Genomic DNA, 24,624 nt, shown 5'->3' with positions numbered 1-24,624 from the left:
GTTTATAATCAAAATTCTCATTAGAAGCCAAAAACAGGTAGTTGCGCATCTTACTGTTCTGTCACCGGTAATACACTGAAGGTGAAGGTACGTCCACAGGGAGGAGCGGAAGGCGGCAGGAAGTCGCATGAGCACAGTCCGCTGCACACACCTCACTACTGCCTCTACCGCTAATAGCAGAGCGGCACTGCCCTATACCACCAGCAGACGTGGTAACCGCTGCGAAGCTGGTGCCGTGGTGTAGCCTTACCTCACGCAGCAGTATCTCGTACGCGGTACATTCGTAGAAAACTTTGTCTGTTATTTCACTGCTTCTCATGTTGACACCACTGTAGAAAAAGTGCTTCGCGCCCAGACAAACAGAATAACGAGGACGGAAAGCGGTGAGATCGGTGTGTCTCATAATTTAAATGCTTTATTATTTCCGGTTACGAGCACGCAGATCATCTTGTATCAGTAACGGTCTTGTATCCAACAGTTGCGAATTTATTCCTCCTGTTGCACGTGACACTAGGCACCCTCTCTCCAAACAATGTCTTGCAATCTCACAAGAGCATAAAAATCACACTGTCGACATAGAGAATTACATCTTCTGTAGCGCTGAATCCATTTTTGATTTCCAGAAGCGGTGACACAGTGAAGTCGCAGAAAACAGGAACATATGCTGAGCCCTACGGCAAGGCTTTCGATGTCCGTTTGATTACATTATAATAAACTATAGTTCACTTCAGCAACTCAGTTTTTATAGCACCCCAAAAATTGTTATAGTGGTTTAGGACAGGGAAGACTTAGAAATATGTTACTTCTATATCATTGTAGTTTACAATAAGCGTTGAAGACGTCTGCAATGTCCACAAACGTTGCAGACAACATCCTCTGCGGAAGGAATTGTACTAGAATAACTAAAAATTTATGGCTTCGTCAATAACTCTGCCTTTTCTAAAATGGTAATGGTTCTACCTATGAACAAACTACCCTCTGTGAATCTAAGCCTTTAGGCCCTACGCTTGACTGGACCACTTATTTATAGTTCTTCATGACTAGCTGTCCACGAAATCATAGTCGCCGGAATTTTTAAATTACGATCACTTCCAAAGTTTTCCAAATCTTCACCAACCATCGCGTATCTTACTCTCTCCTATAAAAACAGAAAAAAAGTGCCGACCCATTTGTTGAGGTATCCTACGGTATTCACCTGACCATTCAGCGGTGTCCAATTTTACTATTATCACAATTGTGCAGCCTCCTTTTGCAAGTCCGTAAAGGCGGCAGCTGTATCCAAATATTCCGGCCGAACGATTGTTCCGAAATTGTGGGATTGTTTTGAAAGCATCACAGGACTGTATAGTGTAGTGTCTACAAAAAACTTTGGCTACTCTCAAAATTTCCACAAGTGTGTTCAATCAGATTCGTTAATGAACTAAAGTTACGGGAAAAAATTTCATGAGATTTTCTTGAGTAATGTATAAGGGGCTCTCAGACGAACACGAGACACATGGAAAGAAAAGTGAATAAACGGTTTATTGATTCAGAAATAATAACCACATCTGTTAAAACATTTATCCCACTGTGAGCAAGACGGTTAATGCCTTCATGGAAAAATTTTTCGGCTTACATATGGGACCATGTATGTGCGCAGGCGTGCGCCTCTTCGAAGCAAATTGACGGCCACGAATTTCTTCCTTCAGGGCTCCAAAAATATGGAAATCGTTTGTGGACAAATCGAGACCGTATGGAAGATGTGGAAGGGCTTCACAGAGAAACTTGTGCAGCGTAATTGAAACAACCCTAGAGACATGTGAGCCCGTCCACCATTTCTGTACTCGCAGTGATCGCAAAATAACAAGGAATATTTAGAATGCAAGTCTGAAATGACCTAAACGTTCTCCTTTTAGCCACCATCGCAAGCCACCACGGCCGGCCGGCAAGGAGCACTACAACAGTAATGTGTGGATAAGTTGAGAATTGGGTCAGTCGGCAGGCGTGCTAGGGTGGTTCGTGCTTTTGCGATGACCACTGTGTCCGGATGGCACAGCGATCAGCGCATCTGCCTAGTAAGAAGGAGATCCGGGTTCGAAACCTAGTTCGGTACAAACTTTCAACTTTCCTTATTGATTTAAATTAATGTCCACTGGTAGCTAATGTCATTAATTCCTTTGTGTCTTGATAACATTATAAACCTGAAGATGTGTATGTACCGACGAGAAACCAGTGGTTGCGATATAAGCACCTTCATAGAACTATGTGACTTTTGGAAGCAGCTCACCATTCTTAACTTATTTCATTGTTATAGTTTTTATGATAATTCAAATGGTTATTGAGTGGTGAGTGTTTTTTATTGTCATTAACAATTTCTCAGATCTGTGACTGCCCTCCACAAAAACTTGTTGGTACCAGAATGTTGCTTGTAGTTTTAAAGATGCATGAAATAGCGAAGCCATGGGAAATATGTATGAAGAGTACAGAACACTTTACATGAAAAACTATCTACAAAAAAGTTCGTGCAAGGTGTGTAACATATCAATTAAATGAGGATTAAAGCAAATATGCAAACGAATTTCTCCACGACACATGGACCATTTTCAAAATAATGCACCGGTCTAACGAATTTCGGGAATTTCGGAATTCCCCTGCGAAGACTGATTTTGGTCCCCCCTACTTTTTCCTAGAAAGTATAGATTGTAATTTTGTTTACACTTTGTATAGCTTCCATGATTTTATATATATATATATATATATATATATATTTGTTGATGGATTGAAGTTGATTTGAATCTATGTAGTAGATGGGCCAGCAGCTTAAGTACTGGCTTACCAGCGACTTCGCGTGGCCTTAGAACTTGTTGGTAAAAACACATTTTAATTCAATTATCTTTTTGTATGGAGTCTAATGTGTTCAGACCGAGTTTTAAGAATACCGAACGGTGTACATTTCATAATATCTCCATTTATTTTTTTCTTTTTGGTTCGAATATAAACAGGGTGGGTGCTGCCACCCTGGCTGGACAGCCAGTCGGCTTTGCCGTGTTAAATTTATGTATTTATCGACTAAAATATGAAAAACTACCTGAAATATATACTAAAACAAGGAAAATATCCACCAAAAATATACGAATATACACTTAAAATGAACAAAACCCAGACCTGAAACCAACACAAAATAGAAACGGGAAAATAAGAATCCAACAATTTATTAGGCATTTCTAACATTACAGTAATACTAAACTAATTCTGAAATGATTTTAGTTCTGTCTGTTATAATAAATTACTAGATACTTTACTAAATCTTTCAGAAAGGCCTTTCTTACATCTCTCAAAATAGTTTTCACATTTGGAAAAGTCCCCTCTGCATCACATTAGGTTACGATGTTCATTGTTGCAAAGTCGCTTGCAAAATAATTCTCCGAAAGTACGTCAGAAATCAAAGTCTGATATAATGTTTTTCTTCAACTTGCAAATTTAAGAACAAATACGCGTGTGCTTATTTTGTTATGTGCGTGGCCTGTTCAAAAAATTCCGAAACATTCGTAATTTAGCACCTATGGTGTGTTGGAACGAAATGCGGTTTCCATCCCTGCACACGTCAGTGTTTGAAGTGTAATTGCTGGAAGTTTCACTGTTGTATATCTGTTAGTTATTGCTCAGTGCTGTATTTAGTAGCACATTGTATCACACAGTTTCCAAATTTCGAGGTGCAAGGTTAGAGGACCAACGATGCTGTATAAAATTTTGTGTGAATCTCGAGAAAATGTTTAGAGACACACACCAAATTATGCAGGAAGCCTACGGTGATGATTGCTTAAGCCGCACTTGGTATTACGAAACCCTTCGACATCTACCGACGACACTCATGTCAGGAATAATTGTGCGTGCCAATCGAAAACTGACTGTCCGAGTGATTGCTGAGAAATGTGACATTTCAGTTGGATCATGTCATGAAATCCTGACACAGCACCTTGGAATGCATCATGGTGCCTCCAAGTTCTTCCTACGACTCATGAGGCCGACCGCCGTGGCCGAGCGGTTCTAGGCACGTCAGCCTGGAACCGCGCGACCGCTATGGTTGCAGGTTCGAATCCTGCCTCGGGGATGGATCTGTGTGATGTACTTAGGTTAGTTAGGTTTAAGTAGTTCTAAGTTCTAGGGGACTGATGACCTCAGATGTTAAGTCCCATAGTGCTCAGAGCCATTTGAACCATTATGGTGTAAGTAGGCTGTGTAGATTTTTTTATTGGTAATGCGACGTAGCGCTCTGTATGAAAATCACTGGCTGTGCCGTGTGCAGTCTGTGTGTAATTAGTGTAGCTATTGTTTATTGCTAGCGCGTAATTATAGAGAGAATTTCCTCTGTAGTTGTAGTTTTTCATTGTTGTACAGTAAAACAGTTGTGGCATGCATGTAGATTTGCACCAAGTATTTCGCAGCTGCGCTTGCAATTAACTAGATATTATTTTTAGTGCTATGTTAATGTGTTCTCTTATTTTTGCTCTTCAAATTGTGCTTTTCTGTGTTGTCGTGTGAAATATTGTGACAATAATGGCGTGTGAAAAACGTAATACTAGGCTCCAAAGTAAACTGAGAAATGACAGTGAAGACGAAAGCAGTGTGTTAGCGCCACCGTGTAATGAATTAACTAATGTTCAAACTAGTAATTTGGTTATTGTGCATAGGGAAATGAAGCGGGCTGCAAATAATGGTGTAGACAGTGAAACAATTAGTGAACAGGGAAGCATTATCGATCGATCGGTAGGCAACAGTTCGCCTCAGGAATCCGATATGACAGGACACAATCTTGCAAATACTGTAAATTCAGGTTTTGTGTCTTCACCGTTTTCTCAAATAAGTCAAGACACATTTTCTGCTCGTCAAAATGTGAATGTTGCCGGTGCCAATGCACTGCCGAAAAGCATAGAGGAACAGATTCCAGACACTAATACATTATTATTGCAATTAATGCAACAAATGAAACAAAATCAGAGACAAACACAGCAACAGTTAGACACAATGGAACTAAATCTTCAAAAGTTAGACACAATGGAACAAAATCTTCAAAAGTTAGACACAATGGAACAACACCAGAGACAAACACAGCAACAGTTAGACGCAATGGAACAAAATCTTCAAAAGTTAGACACAATGGAACAACACCAGAGACAAACACAGCAACAGTTAGACGCAATGGAACAAAATCTTCAAAAGTTAGACACCATGCTTGAACAAACACGTGAAGATTTAACTACTGATTTACATAAAACCGAATAGAAATGTCAAAAAGTCTGTAATGACGTAAAAACACAAATTTGTGAGCATTTCCAACCTATTTTTTCGCGTCATGAAAGTGCATTACAGAATCACGAAGCAGCCATAAAGAAACTGCAAACTATTGTTCATGAAAATCACGACATCTTGCAAGCTAAAATTGACTCAGAGGCCCGCATCTCGTGGTCGTGCGGTAGCGTTCTCGCTTCCCACGCCCGGGTTCCCGGGTTCGATTCCCGGCGGGGTCAGGGATTTTCTCTGCCTCGTGATAGCTGGGTGTTGTGTGTTGTCCTTAGGTTAGTTAGGTTTAAGTAGTTCTAAGTTCTAGGGGACTTATGACCACAGCAGTTGAGTCCCATAGTGCTCAGAGCCATTTGAACCATTTTTTTTTTTTTTTTTTGACTCAGCTGCATCTACCGATTCGGTTATGCAACTTGCAAAAGCTCAGGAAAACTTAAAGGACACAGTAGATACGATTTCAACACAAATGGACACCCTGAAACTTGGTTCAGAAAAACACACTGAGGAAATAAGTTCACTATCGGAGAAAGTAGCCGAACTTTCGGATCAGTTCACTAATTTATCTACGAAGGTAGATGATAATCTGAATGACACAAGACCGGTAGTCTTTAATGATACTGAAGAGTACGAACAAATTAGGAAATTCAAACAAAATCAGAATCAAATTAACACACAACACCAAAGCGAAATCCGGGAAGTACAAGATCAGTTGACACAGGTAATACAAGAATTACATATTTCAGATAACACTCGCGCTACAATACGGGAAGAGAGAAATAGAAATATGGAACAGCCACAAAATAATAACACAGGACACTTCGGAAATTATGAAAGAAATTGGCAAGGTACACCGAATTTTGAGATGGAACCGCCGAAACGACGTAACAATGACCGACATGCGACTCCCCGTTTAGAAATATGGAACAGCCACAAAATAATAACACAGGACACTTCGGAAATTATGAAAGAAATTGGCAAGGTACACCGAATTTCGAGATGGAACCGCCGAAACGACGTAACAATGACCGACATGCGACTCCCCGACGTGGTGATTTTGACTATAAGCTGTTTATTACTACACGTAAATTCAAAACATTCAAGAATTCCGGCAACGACATTCAGCCACAAGCGTGGCTTCATCAATTCTCTCATTGTTTTCCTCCCAACTGGTCATTAGAGCACAGATTAGAATTTATGTGTGGCTATTTAGAGAATGAACCAGCTGTAAGAATGCGATCGGTCATTCACGATTGTCACAGTGAAGGAGAATTTTATCATGCCTTCCTCTCAGCATATTGGTCTCAAGCTGCACAAGACCGAGTAAAACATAACATCATAATGATAAAACATTTCGAACAATCTGAATTTTCCAGTCTTGTGAAATATTTTGAAGACATGTTGCACAAGAATCAGTACCTGTCAAACTCATACAGCCCCTCAGAACTCATCCGCATTTGCTTAATCAAATTGGCTGAACATTTACGACATATTATTTTGGCAGGACGTTGCAAAACCGACAGTGAAGCTTTTCAGGGACTCTTACAAGAATTGGAAATCGATACTGACATTCGCGGGACGCGAAAACAGGAACACACCAATTACAGGTCACATCCATCACAACTCCGCGAGGAAAGAAATAATAACTGGACACGACAAGGCTATTCTTACAACGTAAATCGTGACCAAAACAGACACCACCCGCATGACAACCGTTGGTAGAGTAGTAATAATTACAGGGAAAGATCACCTCTCCGCGCTAATGACTATCACGGAGACAATCAGAGAAACAGACAATATGGGAACCTAAATAATTATTATCAAGGGAGACAGAATAACTTCAGATGCAACGGTCCAGCGCGCAGTTACGATTCAGGGAGAAATTCTCCACCACTTAACCGACAAGAAAGAAACTACAGGAACTACCGACATGACGACAGACAATATAATCATAACGACAGACCTGAATTTCATCAGAACTGGCGGGATTCAAACAGGGCAGGTCTCCTAATCCCAATAACGACGCATGCCAACAAAGAGATAGCCAGACAATGACTCGCACCGCAGGCAGCCACGTGCGCCGGCTGGCTCAGAAAAAAATATCATAGACGCTAACCCTGAGAAAAATTTGAGGATTCTTTACCAATGTACCATATACCACATGACAATTCCGTTGAAGCTGGAGCTCTGCATAGTAGGAAGAGTAAAGGCTTGCACCACATTTCACATGTAAAACCGTTTATTGAAAAATAATCTGTTTTTTAACTTAGTTTTTGCTATAAAAATTTTCACTTCACGTTACTAGTACTCGTTGTCACACTTAGAAACTGTTAACTTGCAACAACGTTTTGAAGCTAACTATCCACTCAAGAACCTAGGAAACATATTTAGACAGTAATTAAGAATGCATTGTTATAGTGAACAGACGACACAGTGTTATTGTGTGTTTACATTTTTGCTTGTTAGTTGCATGATTACGTAACGACTATAAGGCTTACATACTTAGAACATATACAGGTACTGCTAGTGAGATTTTAATGCAACATTTTGGTTTTTTTTGCTTGTTAGTTGCACGATTACGTAACGACTATAAGGCTTACATACTTAGAACATATACAGGTTCTGCTAGTGAGATTTTAATGCAACATTTTGGTTTACTTGAAAAGACATTCATTACTTGAAGTACTTTCTGTGAGATTAAAGATGACTTAGTATTTGGTTTCTTTCACAGCTACACGATTATATCACAACGCTACTAATGTGTGACACAATTTAAATTGTTGCTTTTGCGGTGTATCTGTTTTATATCTGCACAGTTTTTATGTATTATTCTGGAAAGTAAAACATGTTTTAGTAGTAACTTTTGTGGTATAGCTCTCAATGAGACAGCCTTTTCCGTAGCACAACAATACGTTACAGTACAGTACTTTCTTCATCACGGCAATAAGCGTACTAACTACGATATCTGTACGCATAGCATTTCGCTTTTGTTTATTACGAGGTAAGTACATTGAGTTCCACAGAACTTTGCTTACAGACGACTATAATTACGACACTTGGCACATTTTTTACCCTTAAGTAATGACAGAGATTATGTTACAACAAGACGCACAGTTTAGCGCTACAGTACACGTATTTGAGTGATTAATCTTGTACTTAAAACATTTATTTTTAAAGTTTTCTGTGATACATTTCATTCCATTGCTATAGTCTGCAACACCTGAGGGTATAAATACAATAATCCTCAGGGGGGTACACGCCTACTTTGTGTACCATGTGTTTGGCAAGCACAAGGAGCCATAGCTAATATGGTATTTGCTTATACAACTTTACACATCGGTACCATATTCCTCTAACACAGAATTACACAGCTATCTGATTATTTAATAGAGAAACAAACATTCTTTTTACTATGTCAGTGACAGATGTTTACGCAATTACACAGTTAGATAACTTCACACTTATGAAATTGTATTTCGTCTGTACTTTGTGAACTGTTCATATTTTTTCGGAACCATTGTGATACTTTGAGAGCTCTGAATGATGTATTTGGTATGGGATCACGATTTTAAAGTACGTTTGAGGTAGATGACACTATTGAAATGAGCAGAGAATTTTTTTTAGGTTTTGAAATTATTGCAGGTAGTTACGACGTTTTTGAGATTTGACTGAGGTGTTATGATGTTATTTTTACGACGACGATGTGTATTATGCTGTTGAGGTATGTTTATGATCAATAGGCTGATGCTATATGAGGAATTTGATTATGCTACATATTTATAATGATGAAATATTGAAGAATGTCGACGAATATGTATATGTGTAATAAGGTAAGGCATAATGAGTAGTGGTTAGGGACTCTGATTTGTGAAAAGGGATGTTGGAAACCAAGAATCGTACTTCAAGAGTTATGAAATGTATGTATATGCGTAAATGTATCACAACGCCGACGAAAATTATTTGGACGCTGTTATATTTGTAGGATTTCGTTTTTACACATTTGTAACGCAAATTCTCAGCCTGTGCTATTTTTTATATGAGACTGTCACTGTAGTGCAAACTGGTGTCGTAAATATTTCGGTAAGAAAGCTAAGAGACCTTGACATAATGCATTATGGGCGACCAGCTGTACGAGTCGCCTGGAGAAAAAGCCATTAGGTGGAAAAAAAAGAGACCATTAACCTCGCTATTGACATTCCATTGTAGAAAGCATCGCAAATACGACACGCTCATTCCTTGGAAACATATCGTACTTTTTGCTACTTACTGAAATGCTTATGAATTGATGGGAAATATTCTTACATCTGCAAACCTGATTATGACAAGTGTTTTTCTACGAGCGTTGAGAGCTACTGACTTATGAAATGCCACATAGCTATTGAATGATGTTTTTATGCTTTGGTTTGCATAATTGCTTATTTCATTTGATATCTGTTTTCCAGCTGTGTTGCAGCATTGGTTTTATAAAATAAACTTAAATGCATTTGCTAATGTGAACACTTTCTGTCAACAGATCTATTAAATAATTATTTTATGATCCACATTCTTCGGAAAAGGAGCTCTTGGAATGGAAAGAACAATAAGAAGGGACTAATAACAGTAAATGCATATATAATTTTCTTTTCAAGTACTTGGTAATTTTTTGTAGAATTAGTTTTTGTGGTGCACCACTTTAATTACATAGTCATTAAGATGTGATTATACATTTCCCTTATCTACATCCCTTAGAGAAAGCTTTTGACAATGTTGACTGGAATACTCTCTTTCAAATTCTGAAGGTGGCAGGGGTAAAATACAGGGAGCGAAAGGCTATTTGCAATTTGTACAGAAACCAGATGGCAGTTATAAGAGTTGAGGGGCATGAAAGGGAAGCAGTGGTTGGGAAAGGAGTGAGACAGGGTTGTAGCCTCTCCCCGATGTTATTCAATCTGTATCTTGAGCAAGCAGTAAAGGAAACAAAAGAAAAATTCGGAGTAGGTATTAAAATTCATGGAGAAGAAGTAAAAACTTTGAGGCTCGCCGATGACATTGTAATTCTGTCAGAGACAGCAAAGGACCTGGAAGAGCAGTTGAACGGAATGGACAGTGTCTTGAAAGGAGGATATAAGATGAACATCAACAAAAACAAAACGAGGATAATGGAATGTAGTCGAATTAAATCGGGTGATGCTGAGGAAATTAGATTAGGAAATGAGACACTTAAAGTAGTAAAGGGGTTTTGCTATTTGGGGAGCAAAATAACTGATGATGGTCGAAGTAGAGAGGATATAAAATGTAGACTGGCAATGGCAAGGAAAGCGTTTCTCAAGAAGAGAAATTTGTTAACATCGAATATAGATTTAGGTGTCAGGAAGTCGTCTCTGAAAGTATTTGTATGGAGTGTAGCCATGTATGGAAGTGAGACATGGACGATAACTAGTTTGGACAAGAAGAGAATAGTAGCTTTCGAAATGTGATGCTACAGAAGAATGCTGAAGATAAGGTGGGTAGATCACGTAACTAATGAGGAGGTATTGAGTAGGATTGGGGAGAAGAGAAGTTTGTGGCACAACTTGACTAGAAGAAGGGATCGGTTGGTAGGACATGTTCTGAGGCATCGAGGGATCACAAATTTAGCATTGGAGGGTAGCGTGGAGGGTAAAAATCGTAGAGGGAGACCAAGAGATGAATACACTAAGCAGATTCAGAAGGATGTAGGTTGCAGTAGGTACTGGGAGATGAAGAAGCTTGCACAGGATAGAGTAGCATGGAGAGCTGCATCAAACCAGTCTCAGGACTGAAGACCACAACAACAACAACATATCTACATTGTTGTCTTTAGTGTACTATTTTTTCTGCTTGCAGGTTTGTCATGTTTAGATATAAGTTATTACATTTACTGCTGCTTGCTTTACCAATTTCCGTTTTTTTTTTTTGTCATTGCTGTTTATGTTAATTGTTTTGTGCTGCTGCATTGCCTCATCCCTTAGTTTATGCATCTGAGCTCAGTAGATTTAAGTTAGCTTAAGAGGGGGTAGACTATATAAGAGAATGAGTTGCGATGAGTTGGAAGAAATGCATTGAGAAGTTATACGAAAAAAGTACAGTAAGCAGGTATAGATAGGACTTTTTGGAAATAATGAAGAACGAAGGGAGTTCTAAGAAAAGTAAAGAAAGTTTTGTTTGCAGAATACTGCAGTAAAACAAACCCTGTCCTTTCCTTGTGTTATCCCACTATGTGTTTGTGTACCCTTGGGTATTTGTGTTCTTCCTGTCTTTATGTGTTTATCTGATGAGAGTTACTTTGTAGAATTTTTCTGATAATATGTTATTTACTGTGTAAAGATGTTTAGACATTATTTATTCTGTATTGTTTTAATGCTCATGTGTGAAGTTGATGTTTCAAAAGTTATTCTGATCTTTTATGTATTTACTTATGTCATAATTCCTGTAACACTGATGTATATGTTTATTTCTATTCTTTTGTAAAGCCCCTATTACTACAAATGTTCTCTGTATTGTTATGTTTTTTAATGATGTATTTTGTGTCTTTGTTATTGTATTCTTATGTTATAAAATTGTAATTGACACCAGTTCATCAAATTAAGTAACTTGTAAGTTACATTTCACTGCATACGTTTCTGTTGGTCATAGTATATGGACAATATGTGAGTAGTAGGGACTGATAGTGTTTGCACGTGTGTTAATAATTCAGCACGGGACTGGATAACAGCATTGCTGGTACTAAGGACATTTCAAACAAATTTTTTTGTGAGTGTACAAGTGGTGGTTTATGGACTTGCTATATTCTCTGCAAGACTCTGCGATGGTGATTGTGCACCTGCACAGTCGCAACAGATGGCTGCTGGCCGTCTCTACAAGGACTACAGTGGGTCTGCACCTTTGATGACCCACCAATACCATTATTTCTACAAGGACTGCAGTGGGTCTGCACCTCTGGTGGCCCACCAATACCATACTCTCTACCAGGACTACAGTGGGTCTCCTCTGTGATGACCTACCTACCAATATTCTTCAAAACTTCGACTGACTCTGCTGTGGGTTTGCTCTGTTGTGGCCCATTACCTGTCTGCATGTCAAGAGTCAGCACTGTCTTTTCGTTGGAAGGACAACACTACTTCTTCAAGACTGCATGGAAATCCACTACTTCTGTGTGCATTCTCTTTTACTGCTCAGACTTTGAGGAAAAAAAAAAACACTGTAATTTTACTGTGATGAATGATCAGGACTGTCTTTATGGACTGTGAGAAAATTTTAGCTTTTGACCAACATTGTATCAATAAGTGTCTGCATTTGATATCATTGTTATTGTAATTATGAAAAATTTTATCAAATCATTATTGGCCACTGCCCAAAACAATTAGTAAAATTTTTTGTGGGGAGCATGGGGGCTATGTAAGTAGGCTGTGCAGGTTTTTTTATTGGTAACGCGACGTAGCGCTCTGTATGGAAATCACTGGCTGTGCTGTGTGCAATCTGTGGCTGGTTTGCATTGTTGTCAGCTATTGTAGTGTTGGGCAGCTGGATGTTAACAGCGCGTAGCGTTGCGCAGTTGGAGGTGAGCCGCCAGCAGTGGTGGATGTGGCGAAGTGAGATGGCGGATTTTTGAGAGCGGATGATCTGGACATGTGTCCATCAGAAACAGTACATTTGTAAGAATGGATGTCATGAACTGCTATATATGTTATGACTTTTGAACACTATTAAAGTAAATACATTGTTTGTTCTCTATCAAAATCTTTCATTTGCTAACTATGTCTATCAGTAGTTAGTGCCTTCAGTAGTTATAATCTTTTATTTAGCTGGCAGTAGTGGCGCTCGCTGTATTGCAGTAGTTCGAGTAACGAAGATTTTTGTGAGGTAAGTGATTTGTGAAAGGTATAGGTTAATGTTAGTCAGGGCCATTCTTTTGTAGGGATTATTGAAAGTCAGATTGTGTTGCGCTAAAAAAATATTGTGTGTCAGTTTAAGCACAGTCATGTATAATTTTTCTAAGGGGACGTTTCAACGGCTCATGAAGTCAAGACCAGGAAGACCTTTTCTTCGTAACCTACGAATAGCTTTTGAATCGCGCAAATGAGAACAAGACGTTCTTTAAGAGAATCATAACTTACCATGAGACGTAGATTTACGACTATGATGTTGAGATCAATGTTCAGTCTTCACAATGGGTCGGGTAGTCGGGGAAGGTTCCCCAACACCAAAACAAGCTCGTCAGGTCAGGTCAAATGCGGAGGACATGCTAATAGTTTTCTTTCAATTTGAAGGATTAATTCATGATGAATTTGTGTCATAAGGACAAACTATTAATCGACGGTACCACCAGGACGTGTTTCAATGGCTGCGAGAAAATATGATAAGGAAACGGGCTAAAATATAGCGAGCCAATTCCATAGCTCTTGCATTATGGATAACGCACTCGCAAATTCACCACTGTTGGTGCATGACTGTTGCACAAATAACGAAATCACCGTGCTGCCTTATCCTCCGTACTCTACAGACATGGGTCCTGTGGACCTTTGTTTTTATTTCTAAAGTCGAAAACCCCGTTGAACGGACGAAGATTTGCTTCGCGCGACCCAGCAAGAGGCGTACCAAGACAGCTTCCGGAAGTGGAAACGGTGTTGGGAGCGGTGTATCAATTGCGGAGAAGAGTATTTCGAAGAATACCTTGCACAGTAAGCAATAGATAAGTGTAGAAAAATTTTGTGGACATAGTTCTACAATTTTTTGAACAGACCTCTTATGGAAAAATTTTATTTACAATATTTCACATAAAATGAAGTAACCACAGGTTACTGCAGACATGGCAACAGCTGTATCGACTGAGCCTAACACTGTGATTTTCTTTAAAGAAAAGTGGCTGCTCCAGCGCTAGGTTTCCTACTTACATATTACGTTAACCTGTTTTTACAAACAAGACAAGCAGCTGGTGAGAGCTGTCGTAGAAATAAACTCGGTTTATATGCATTCTTAAATTTAGTTTTCGTAATGCTTTATTACTTGTTACTGTTGTTCACGCGTTAGTATACACTATGTCATCAAAAGTATCCGGACGCCTGGCTGAAAATGACTTACAAGTTCGTGGCGTCCTCCATCGGTAATGCTGGAATTCAATATGATGTTGGCCCACCCTTAGCCCTAATGACAGCTTCCACTCTCGCAGGCATATGTTCGTCATGTGCTGGAAGGTTTCTTGGGGTATGGCAGCCCACACTTGACGGAATGCTGCGGTGAGGGGAAGTTATCGATTCGGCGTTCCGAAACGTCCCAAAGGTGTTCTGTAGGATTCAGGTCAGGACTCTGAGCAGGCCAGTCCATTACAGGGATGTTATCGTCGCGTAACCACTCCGACAAAGGCCGTGTATTATGAACAGGTGCTCGATCATGTTGAAAGATGCAATCGCCATTCCCGAATTGCTCTTCAACAGTGGGATGCAAGAAGGTGCTTAAAACATCAATGTAAGCCTGTGCTGTGATGGTGCCACGTAAAACAACAAGCGGTGCAAGCCCCATCCATGAAAATCCAACCCGACCGCACCGTAACATCACCGCCTCCGAATTTTACTGTTGGCACTACACAAGCTGGCAGATAACGTTCACCGGGCATTCGCCATACACACATCCTGGCATCGGATCACCACATTGTGTACTGTGATTCGTCACTCCACACAACATTTTGCCACTGTTCAATCGTCCAATCTTTACCCTCCTTACACCAAGTGAGGCTTCGTTTGTCATTTACCGGCGTCGTGTGTGGCTTATGAGCATTCGCTCGACCATGAAATCCAAGTTTTCTCACCTCCAGCCTAACTCTCATCGTACTTGCAGTGGATCTTGATGCAGTTTGGAATTCCTGTGTGATGGTCTGGTTAGTTGCCTGTCTATTATAAATTACGACCCTCTTCAACTGTCGGCAGTCTCTTTCAGTCAACAGACAAGGTCAGCCTGTACGCTTTTGTGCTGTACGTGTCCCTTCACGTTTCCACCTCAGTATTGTGTTAGAAACAGTTGACCTAGGGATGTTTAGGAGCGTGGAAATATCGCGTACAGACGTATGACACAAGTGACACCCAATCACCTGACCACGTTCGAAGTCCATGACTTCTGCGGAGCGCTCCATTCTGCTCTCTCACGATGTCTAATGACTACTGAAGTCGCTGATATGGAGTACCTGCCAGTAGGTGGCAGCACGATGCACCTAATAAGAGAAACATAAGATTTTGGGGGTGTCCGGATACTTTTGATCACATAATGTAATTCCACAATTGTTCTGAGCGAACGTCGACTGACCAGGTAGTAAAACCTATTACATTCCACGCTATAACTATGCAAAATAAGGTACATAATTTAATAAATTCTATCTAACGATAAATAAGACGAGGATAACTCTACTAAACTGTATAAACACTTACTCATCTAAACCTTAATTTTTGTGCTTCTCGAGCAGCGGAAACCTTCACCAACATCCCCGTGTCGAACGAACGCGTATTGACTCTTTTCACTGCTATTACGACTAGACATGTTAGCCGCTTCTTGCTAATCATTGAAGATCTCTATTAGTTTTTAATTGTCTTTAACTTGGAAAAGCTACATTCTGCAGAGTCTACAGACACATACATGCACAAAAATATTCTTAACGCACGTGTTAAAATTGGGGAAAATGTCTTGCAAGTTGTTTTCTAAGATGTGCTGAAGTATTTCAAAGCATATGTTGGCAGTTTGTGGAAGCATAGGGGACAACATTTCCAATTCCTTTACAAGATCCTGTGAATTTATGTCTTCTGACTTCATTTTAGCCTCTCTTACACATGTAAGATTTCTGCATCCTCTCTTGAGATCGTATTTCTTTGTTGTCAAATTCTTAATGTCGTAAATACCACTGAACACGTCACAAGAGCTTTTACTTTCGTAATGAAGCTGCCTTTTAACAGTAGCAGGTCTGATTTTTTAACTCAGCTACATTTCCTAAAGCTGAAACAAATTCCTCTTCTTCTTCCTCAGCCTTTTCAAAACAGTTGGCTCTGTATCCTTCAATAACGCTAAGCGCTGATTTTATTAATTTTACTGCCGTGTCTAACTGCATATCTTCTTGATGCTTTATTGACTTTGTTGACACGACATGGAACACTGCGTCACATCACAGTACACAAAGAAAACTTAAATTCTGTGATTTCTTTAAAGAGGCTACATATTTCACTGAAACACGTTGGATCATTTTTGGGAGTGCTTTCTTTTTTTTCTTCTTTACTCTGCTAATGCTCGTATCTCACAGCTCAAACACTTTCAATCCTAGCATCCCAAGTTGTATCTCACAGCGGCTTCAGACTCACGTTTATGTGATTCTTGAGTGCTTGTCAGCGCTTTACAGAGGCAGAAAATAATCTGAAGAAATTTTGAACTTCGCCAAACAAATGTAACACAGTTACAGGCTACTTAACTGCATCACTAACAGCCAAGTTCAAGCTAAGATCACAGCAAGGGGTATAATGAGCCCTTGGATTTTTTCGATGAAACAAACTTGAGTGTCACTCTTCTTCCTCTCATGTTGCTCCCGTTGTCAAAAGATTGTCCCCGGATATCTGCAACTGGTGTGCCAAGGATAGTGCTACCTGAAGCAAAAATTCTGAGAGGCCTTTTCCGGCAGTGTCACTCGCTTAAAAATAAAAAAGAAAAAAAGTAAAAATTCCTCGATTGCATCTAATTTTGAAAACACATCTACCATCTTAAAACCACACTTAATGATCCCTTGTGACTTACATCTATTGTACAGTCTAGTATTATTGAATAATATTTATTTGTGAGTATGGTATGCCTTGTGGTAGATACGATTTCATCAGACGTTATGGTAATGATTTTATTTTGCGTATCCTTATTTAAGTAAGTAACCAATCATCCAAGTTTAACCACACAATTAATATTAACATTCACTATGAGATCAAAATTTGGCATTAATTCTACTTTCCCTAAAAAGTTTTCATTACCTGGATTTCCAAACATTTCACTGTCACATCTTAATGGAAGATTTCTTTCGGCATGGAAATACATTATGGAAAATGACATTAACAAAACTGATCAGTTTGATCTGGGGTAGCCTGATATATTAATTTTGAATTCTCAGCTCTCTGCGAAAGCTCTTTCCACTTGCACAGTTCATTAACACGGTTGCGAGGCAGTTCATGGTTAGAGAGAACTTTTGACGAGCTTTGTCATTCTCTTAAATCATTTCTTGTGAGAGAGCCAGAACTTGAATGAAGCAACTTGCAACAAAGTCAATATAAGGCATCTTTTATTAGAGAATGTACCTGTTCAAGATACGGTAACTTTGTCGTCATTTAAAATATGACGAAAGCAATGAAAAACTGTAAACCAATTTCTTGTCTCGCTATCCACAGCAAATTTTAGATTTTTTCAATAATATCTCGTGGGTCTTCCATAATTCCTCATATCCTATAACTACCGTTTATAATACCAGCCTGTTCTCGGATCGCTAAGATCATCGTCAACTCGAAGGGCGTTACTTTCCTTAGACGATTTTCTTTGTGTTGCTATAGTTCCTTCCCCAATAACACTGTCATACACTGTGTCTGTTGGTAGGAACAGTTTCAGCAGCCACTAATCCTTACTTGCACGAAACATACGATTCTTCAGCTGCATGAAAAGATGAAGCTATAGTAACACTATATTTTTTTATATCAAATTGTACACCCGAAGAAACAAACACTGCCAGTTCGGTTTAAAAATTTATTTCATGAACACTTTTGTCACAACTGATCTTTCAGGATGTCACATCCACGCTTTTATTTTTATTTTCTTTTTCACCCGACGAAAACTTGCATAAAACGAATCACAGACTCCTATAGCACCAGACACAGACACACGGACTGCGTTCGCACTTCACGCCTGCCTGGGTTGCTGAATCAAAATAACGAAAATATGAGAGTCCTTAAGTCTGGCATGCAAGGGTTGAGGGCTGTCAATCCCGGCGTACCTGATGATTTCGGCCTACATGCCGCACTTTGGTTAGCGTTGTAGGCACAAAGACTTTCCGCACAGGTCGGTGACATCAAACGTTTCTGTTATATCCGGACAGGTCGGAGCCCGCCTGGGAGAGAAATGGAAATCTACGAGGGCTGTTCAATAATGGATGATAATCATTTTTTTATAACGACATACCTTATCCTCATAATTTTGATGGTTCTTCTCAAAGTAGTCTCTAATGAATGCGATGCACTTGTCCCAGCGTTTCTATCAGTCTTCAAAAACATGCTGGAAACCATTATTTGAGAGGTCCTTCAAAATCGCCTCCGCAGCTTTCACCACTGCTTCTGATGATTGATAATGCCTCCCACGAAGGCGTTTCTTCATGTTAGGAAATATAAAAAAGTTACGTGGTGCTAAATCCGGACTACAGGCAGTGTGAGGGATGCACTCCACGTTCATTTTTGGAAGATATTCAGCAACAACATTGGCAACATGCGGCCGCGCATTATCGTGGTACAGCATCCAGCCTACTTCATGGAAATGTGGTGTTTTGCGCCTGAAATGGACTTGCAATGTTTTCATGACGTCCCTGTAGTATTTTACAGTTACTGATGTGTGTGCTGGTACACCATGCTGATAAACCACTTCATGAATTTCAAAGAGTGAGGTGACTATAAGTTTCCCAGCAGAAGCAACCACTTTTGCTTTTTTGGGGCTAGGTGATAGAGATTTCCACACTGAGCTTTGCTGTTTGCTCTTAGGATCAAAATGCTGTAGCCACGTTTCATCATCAGTGATTATATTTGAAAGAAACTCTCCATCTTACTCTAACATCAACTTTAATTGCATGTAGACCTACACGCTAATGTCCTTTTGCTCGGGAATCAACAGCCTTGGAACCCATCGTGCACAAACATTTGTCATATGTAATTATTCTGTCACCAACGTGTGGGTGGCACTCAATTAAATGTTCAGTATTTCAGAAAGTGATCTTAAGGTAATTCGCCGATCCTCTTTCACAATGACAGCAGCAGTGTGCATTTTTTTTCCGCAAGAGCAGTAACTGGAGCACCGGGTACACCTCCCATTCAAATTGATTGTCTCCCCTCTTTAAACATTTTACACCACCTTCGAGCTGTGCTGTAGCGAAGAATAGACTCTCCACAGGCTTCCTGTAACATTGTATAGGCATCAGGTGAAGACTTTATTGAGCCGAAAGCAGAATTTCAAAACCGCATTATTGTTCCTTGCGTGTTACCTCCATTGCAGCGGTATGCGATACGGAACATGTCTGACCTTGCCTGCCTCTCACAGGCACGAACCAGGAGACCCAACAATGAAACTACTACGGCGTGTTTGTTGCACATTAAGCTAACAGAATGTCATAAGACTAAACTTAAGCGCGAGAAATTATGACAATAAAGAATTATGATCATTCTTTATTGAACAGCCCTCTTATATTGTCGTCGGTTTACGTGGGGAACAACTGTCGCGGTATTCAAAAATTCAAATGGCTCTGAGCACTATAGGACTTAACATTGGAGGTCATCAGTCCCCCTAGAACTTAGAACTACTTAAAGCTAACTAACCTAAGGATATCACACACATCCATGCCCGAGGCAGCAGTCGAACTAACGACCGTAGCGGTCGCGCGGTTCCAGACTGAAGTGCCTAGAACCGCTCTGCCACTCTGGCCGGCCGACTTGTGTGTGGTAAAGGCTGGAACATGAACTGTGACGACATTATTATCAAATGCATCCAACACGACCAAAGTGCTGTTATTGTTTTCTTGGCTGCCGAATGACAAACACCGGTAGACATCTGTCGCAGAATGGAGGATATGTATGGGGCAGCATGTCCGTCGAAAACAGTCGTTGTGGAATGGTGCGCCAAGGGATGCTGCTGGTTCATGATAACAGACGTCTCTATATCGCAAATGTCGCAGCGCAGAAGACCCGCCCTATAGTTCTGACCTCTCCCCACTCAATTATCATGCCTTCTGTCTCTTAAAAAAGCCCTTGAAGGGTTCGACGATTCCTATCGGTCGAGGATGTACAGCAAGCAGTTACTGACTTCTTCCCGGGGCAGGACATGTTTTACCAAACGGGTGTCTCCAAACTGATGAGTCGGAGGGATCACTGCCTCAACGCTCACGGCGAGTTTGCTTGATTGGCTTACCGATTCCGGACTGCAAGGTCTTTGAACGGAAAATTTTGATCGATCCTGATAGGACGAATACTGAAGGTGCTCTCGACAGCGGGAGTAGTGTTAATGCAGCCTATTAACATTCTCAGTTTGAAGAACTTTTTTCTTTTAGCACGAAACCAGACGGGGGTGAACGTCAAGCTCGGGCTCGCCCGCGACTGCGGTTCTTGATATAGCCTTAAAGCAGTTCTCGCTGATATGTTACTGTTTAATAGTCATGTACCTGCGACTCCACGCCAGAAACTAATCAGAAACCAACGTAGTGAGCAGGAATCCCGTGACCTTCACCAAGCAAAAGTTAAGTAGGTTACATCTGACCGGAAGGTGTTTTCTTCTTATTTGTTACCTTCCAACAAGTAAATCACTAATCGCTTAATAACTCTCAAGCACTCTTAGCCAGGTGAATAAAGAAATATGTGAGAAAAGAAAATCAATTTTTATCAGAACAATGCCCCTGCCCAGAAAATGCCTCGGTGTTGCGACACTGAGGGGTTTTTAAATATGAATTGTAGACATATTCTTCATATTCAGCAGATTAGTGACAAATTGACTTCCACCGATTATCACATCTAGAGAAATATGTGGCAGGAAAATGCGTCGAAAACAATGGTAAGGTTATGGTAGCTTTAGAGGGGTTCTTTGCATGCTTCTGATTTTACAGCCAGTACTGGAATCTACTAACAGAAGACTTTGACAAAGAGCACTGACTGCGACAGAACAAAGTATAGTAAGTACAGCTCTAAGCAAAAACACACAATATTCCACTGTCATGCCGTGAATGTTTCCTCGTGTAATGTAAGCAACTGTTCAGCCTACTGTTGTTCAAATGACTCTGAGCACTATGGGACTCAACATCTGAGGTCATCAGTCCCCTAGAACTTAGAACTACTTAAACCTAACTAACCTAAGGACATCACACACATCCATGCCCGAGGCAGGATTCGAACCTGCGACCGTACCGGTCGTGTGGTTCCAGACTGAAGCACGTAGAGCCACTCGGCCACTCCTGCCGGCCCTACTGTTGTTTTAGCGGTCTGACACAAGGGCGCCCATACCTGGGAGCAGAGGAGGTCGTCGCCTTCCCCCTCCCCCCCTCTCTCTCTCTCAAGTAAAGGAAAAAATTAATGTAGTCAGCTGTTTTTCTTTCAAGTCGGTGTAAAATAGCTTTTTAACAGAGTCGGAACTGCATGATCTCAAAAATAAGAATGAGATTGATATACTTTGTCTGTGTGACCACCATGTAACTGTGGGAATGGAAAATGTCAGTATAAATGGGCATAGTTTAGCATCTCACACTTGTAGATCTAGTATGGATAAAGGAGGAGTTGCCATTGTCATAAGAAAGGGTATAAATACAGAACTGTTGAAGCAAGCAAATTTTATGTTGATCAGCACTTTGAAGTTTGTGCATGTGAACTTCAGCTAGATAATGTTGTGTTGATATTAGCAACAGTGTACAGGTCTCCACTATTATGCTATCTGTAAGACAAAAAGAAGAAGTTATAAATCTGTGGTGATTTCTATGTTAACTTTCTAATCAATTCTGATAGGAAAAGTGAACTAGAAGTGTTGCTGACAACTTATAACTTAGAATCAGTGATCAATTTCCCTACACGTTTAGCTCAGGACAGTAGTACTCTAATAGATAATGTATTTGTACAGCAAGAGGATGTAGAACAAACACATGCTTTCCCTGTGGTAAATGGATTATCTGACCATGATGCACAACTGATTAACTTACAAAACGTAACAGGGCGTACACTTCAGAAACCATTAAGTAAAAGTGTGACAGTCCTCAACCTGGTATCTATAGATCACTTCAGAGAAAGTTTAGAAAATGTAAACTGGGAAGATGTATATAATGAGTCAAATACTAATGATATATGCAGCATATTGCTTGATAAATTTATATTCTTTTTTGAACATTGTTTTCCAAATAAAATTACTAAATGTAACACCACAAACTTTTCAAAGAAACCTTGGATTACTAAAGGTATTAAAGTGTCTTCAGAAAGAAAAAGGAAACTGTAAGAGACAGCAAGAACTAGTAAACATCCATATGTAGTATTACACTATAAAAATTATTGTAACATACCGAAGAAAGTTGTAAAGAAATCAAGAAATATGTATGTTAGGGAAGAAATTACCAACTCCAGCAATAAAATCAAATCGATATGGAATGTTGTTAAAAGGGAGACAGGAAGAGTAACCACTGGGGTAGATAGTATTAATGTTAAATAGAATGAGACCATCTTAACCAACAGTACACAGGTAGCCAATGTATTTAACAATCACTTCTTAAGTGCAGGAGAAAAAATTGGTGAGAATAGTTCAAAAGAAAAAGGCAGGCAGTAAATGGAAGAGTCAGTTTTGAAAAATTTTAGTCAGATTAAGATTCATCTAACAACCCCTTGTGAAATAAGGAAAATTATTAAATCTTTGAAAAATAAATGTTCTGTTGGAGTAGATGACATCCCTAACAAGTTATTAAAACAATATGGAGCAATTACAGCTGATGTTTTGAGTCACATATGTGATGCATCACTGACTCAGGGTATTTTTCCAGACAGGTTAAAATATGCCATTGTCAGGCCTCTATAGAAAAAGGAGGAAACCACTGATGTCAATAATTACCAGCCAGTATCCTTGCTTACAGCATTTTCAAAAATCTTTGAGAAAGTAATGTACTCAAGAGTGGTTAGCCATCTCAGCAGTAATGGGATACTTAGTAAAGCACAGTTCGGATTTCAGAAATGCTGTTCCACTGAGACAGCAATATAAAATTTCACTGTCCACATATTAGAGTCTTTAAATAGTAAAATGTCACCAGTAGGAATAATCTGTGACTTATCCAAAGCATTTCATTGTGTGAACCATAAAATTATGTTAGAGAAATTATAACTCTATGGTATAAATGGAACAACATATGAGTGGTTTAAGCCATTTCTACAGAACAGGAAGCAAAAAGTCTCTATATGCTTCAAGTGATTCAGAGGAGTTTGCCACTTCATCTAACTGGGGCGAAATTACATTAGGTGTTCCACAAGGTTCGATCATGGGTCCCCACCTGTTTTTGATATATGTGACTGACCTCCCTTCTTATGTGAAACAAGATGCTGAACTGACACTGTTTGCTGATGACACAAGCATAATTATTAATTGAGTAAAAGAAAGTCCGATAGAAAATGATATAAATAGGGTCTTTGAAAAACTTATTAATTGGTTTTCTGCGAATGGGCTTGCTCTGAACTTTGAAAAAACACAGTACATCCAATTTTCTGCTGCAAAAGTATAATTTCTGTCATGGCGGCAGCAGTGTAACACGTGTTAGGTTCGGCTCACGAAATTTAGTTGAATTCGAAGGTGTTCTCGCAGGTGGTGTTGTCTAGTACCAGTGGAAATCGTGTAAACAACAGTGTTCTGTGCAGTAGTGCTATTTTCTTTCTGTGCTCCGCCAATATCTTCGAGAAAATGGTAAACAGAAGAGTCAACAGCAGCGCGACCAGCAGCGGGGTAGCAGCAGGTGCGGTGGGTCTGCTCTTGGCGGAAGGTGCGGCCGCGGCTCCCGGTATAGCGGAGCTGGTCCGCTCTGAGGTAAACAATGCGCTTCGCGATAAAAACAATCTCGATCTGATAGCAGGCACTATATCAGATACTGTAATGGCAGCAGTATTGGCCAAAATTCGAGAAACTGTTGAGGCCAATACTGCCGAAATTACAGCACTAAAAAAGTCTGTGTCTGAATACGAGAAAAAGGCACGAGAGTTGGAAGTGAAACTATCTGCCGCAACAAACGAGCTAGAACAGTACCAAAGGCGAAATAGTATACGACTGTTTGGAGTAGCAGAAAATAAGGAAGAAGACACAAACAATCTGCTTATACAGGTTGCGCGTGAAAAATTAGGCGTTGAAGTGACCAAGGCAGACAGTGACAGGAGCCATCGGGTGGGACGAAAACTACCAGGTGCTACCAAACCTCGTCCAATAATAATTAAATTTGCCTCATACCGAAAAAGGGCAGACATCTTTACCCAGAAGAAGAAGTTAGCAAGGACGGGGCTTACAATAAGGGAAGATCTGACACAAGAACGGCTAAAGATTTTAAACAGTGCCATATCCCATTTCGGTCTTCAGAATGTGTGGACTCAGGATGGCAGA

The 24,624-nt window shown here is 39.9% G+C and overlaps 1 protein-coding gene across 1 annotated transcript in view; it reads left to right on the top strand.

Annotated features, from left to right (window-relative positions):
* LOC126456420 (ice-structuring glycoprotein-like) overlaps window positions 1-24,624 on the top strand; it is a 46,463-nt gene that overhangs the window by 5,729 nt on the left and 16,110 nt on the right. The window contains exon 3 of the mRNA XM_050092171.1: window positions 624-690. Within this exon, the coding sequence (XP_049948128.1) occupies window positions 624-690 (67 nt within the window). The remainder of the gene's footprint in view (window positions 1-623; window positions 691-24,624) is intronic.

The sequence above is a fragment of the Schistocerca serialis genome, chromosome 2, assembly GCF_023864345.2.
Source record: "Schistocerca serialis cubense isolate TAMUIC-IGC-003099 chromosome 2, iqSchSeri2.2, whole genome shotgun sequence".
Lineage (NCBI taxonomy): Eukaryota > Metazoa > Arthropoda > Insecta > Orthoptera > Acrididae > Schistocerca > Schistocerca serialis.
This window is presented reverse-complemented; position numbering and strand designations above follow the sequence as displayed.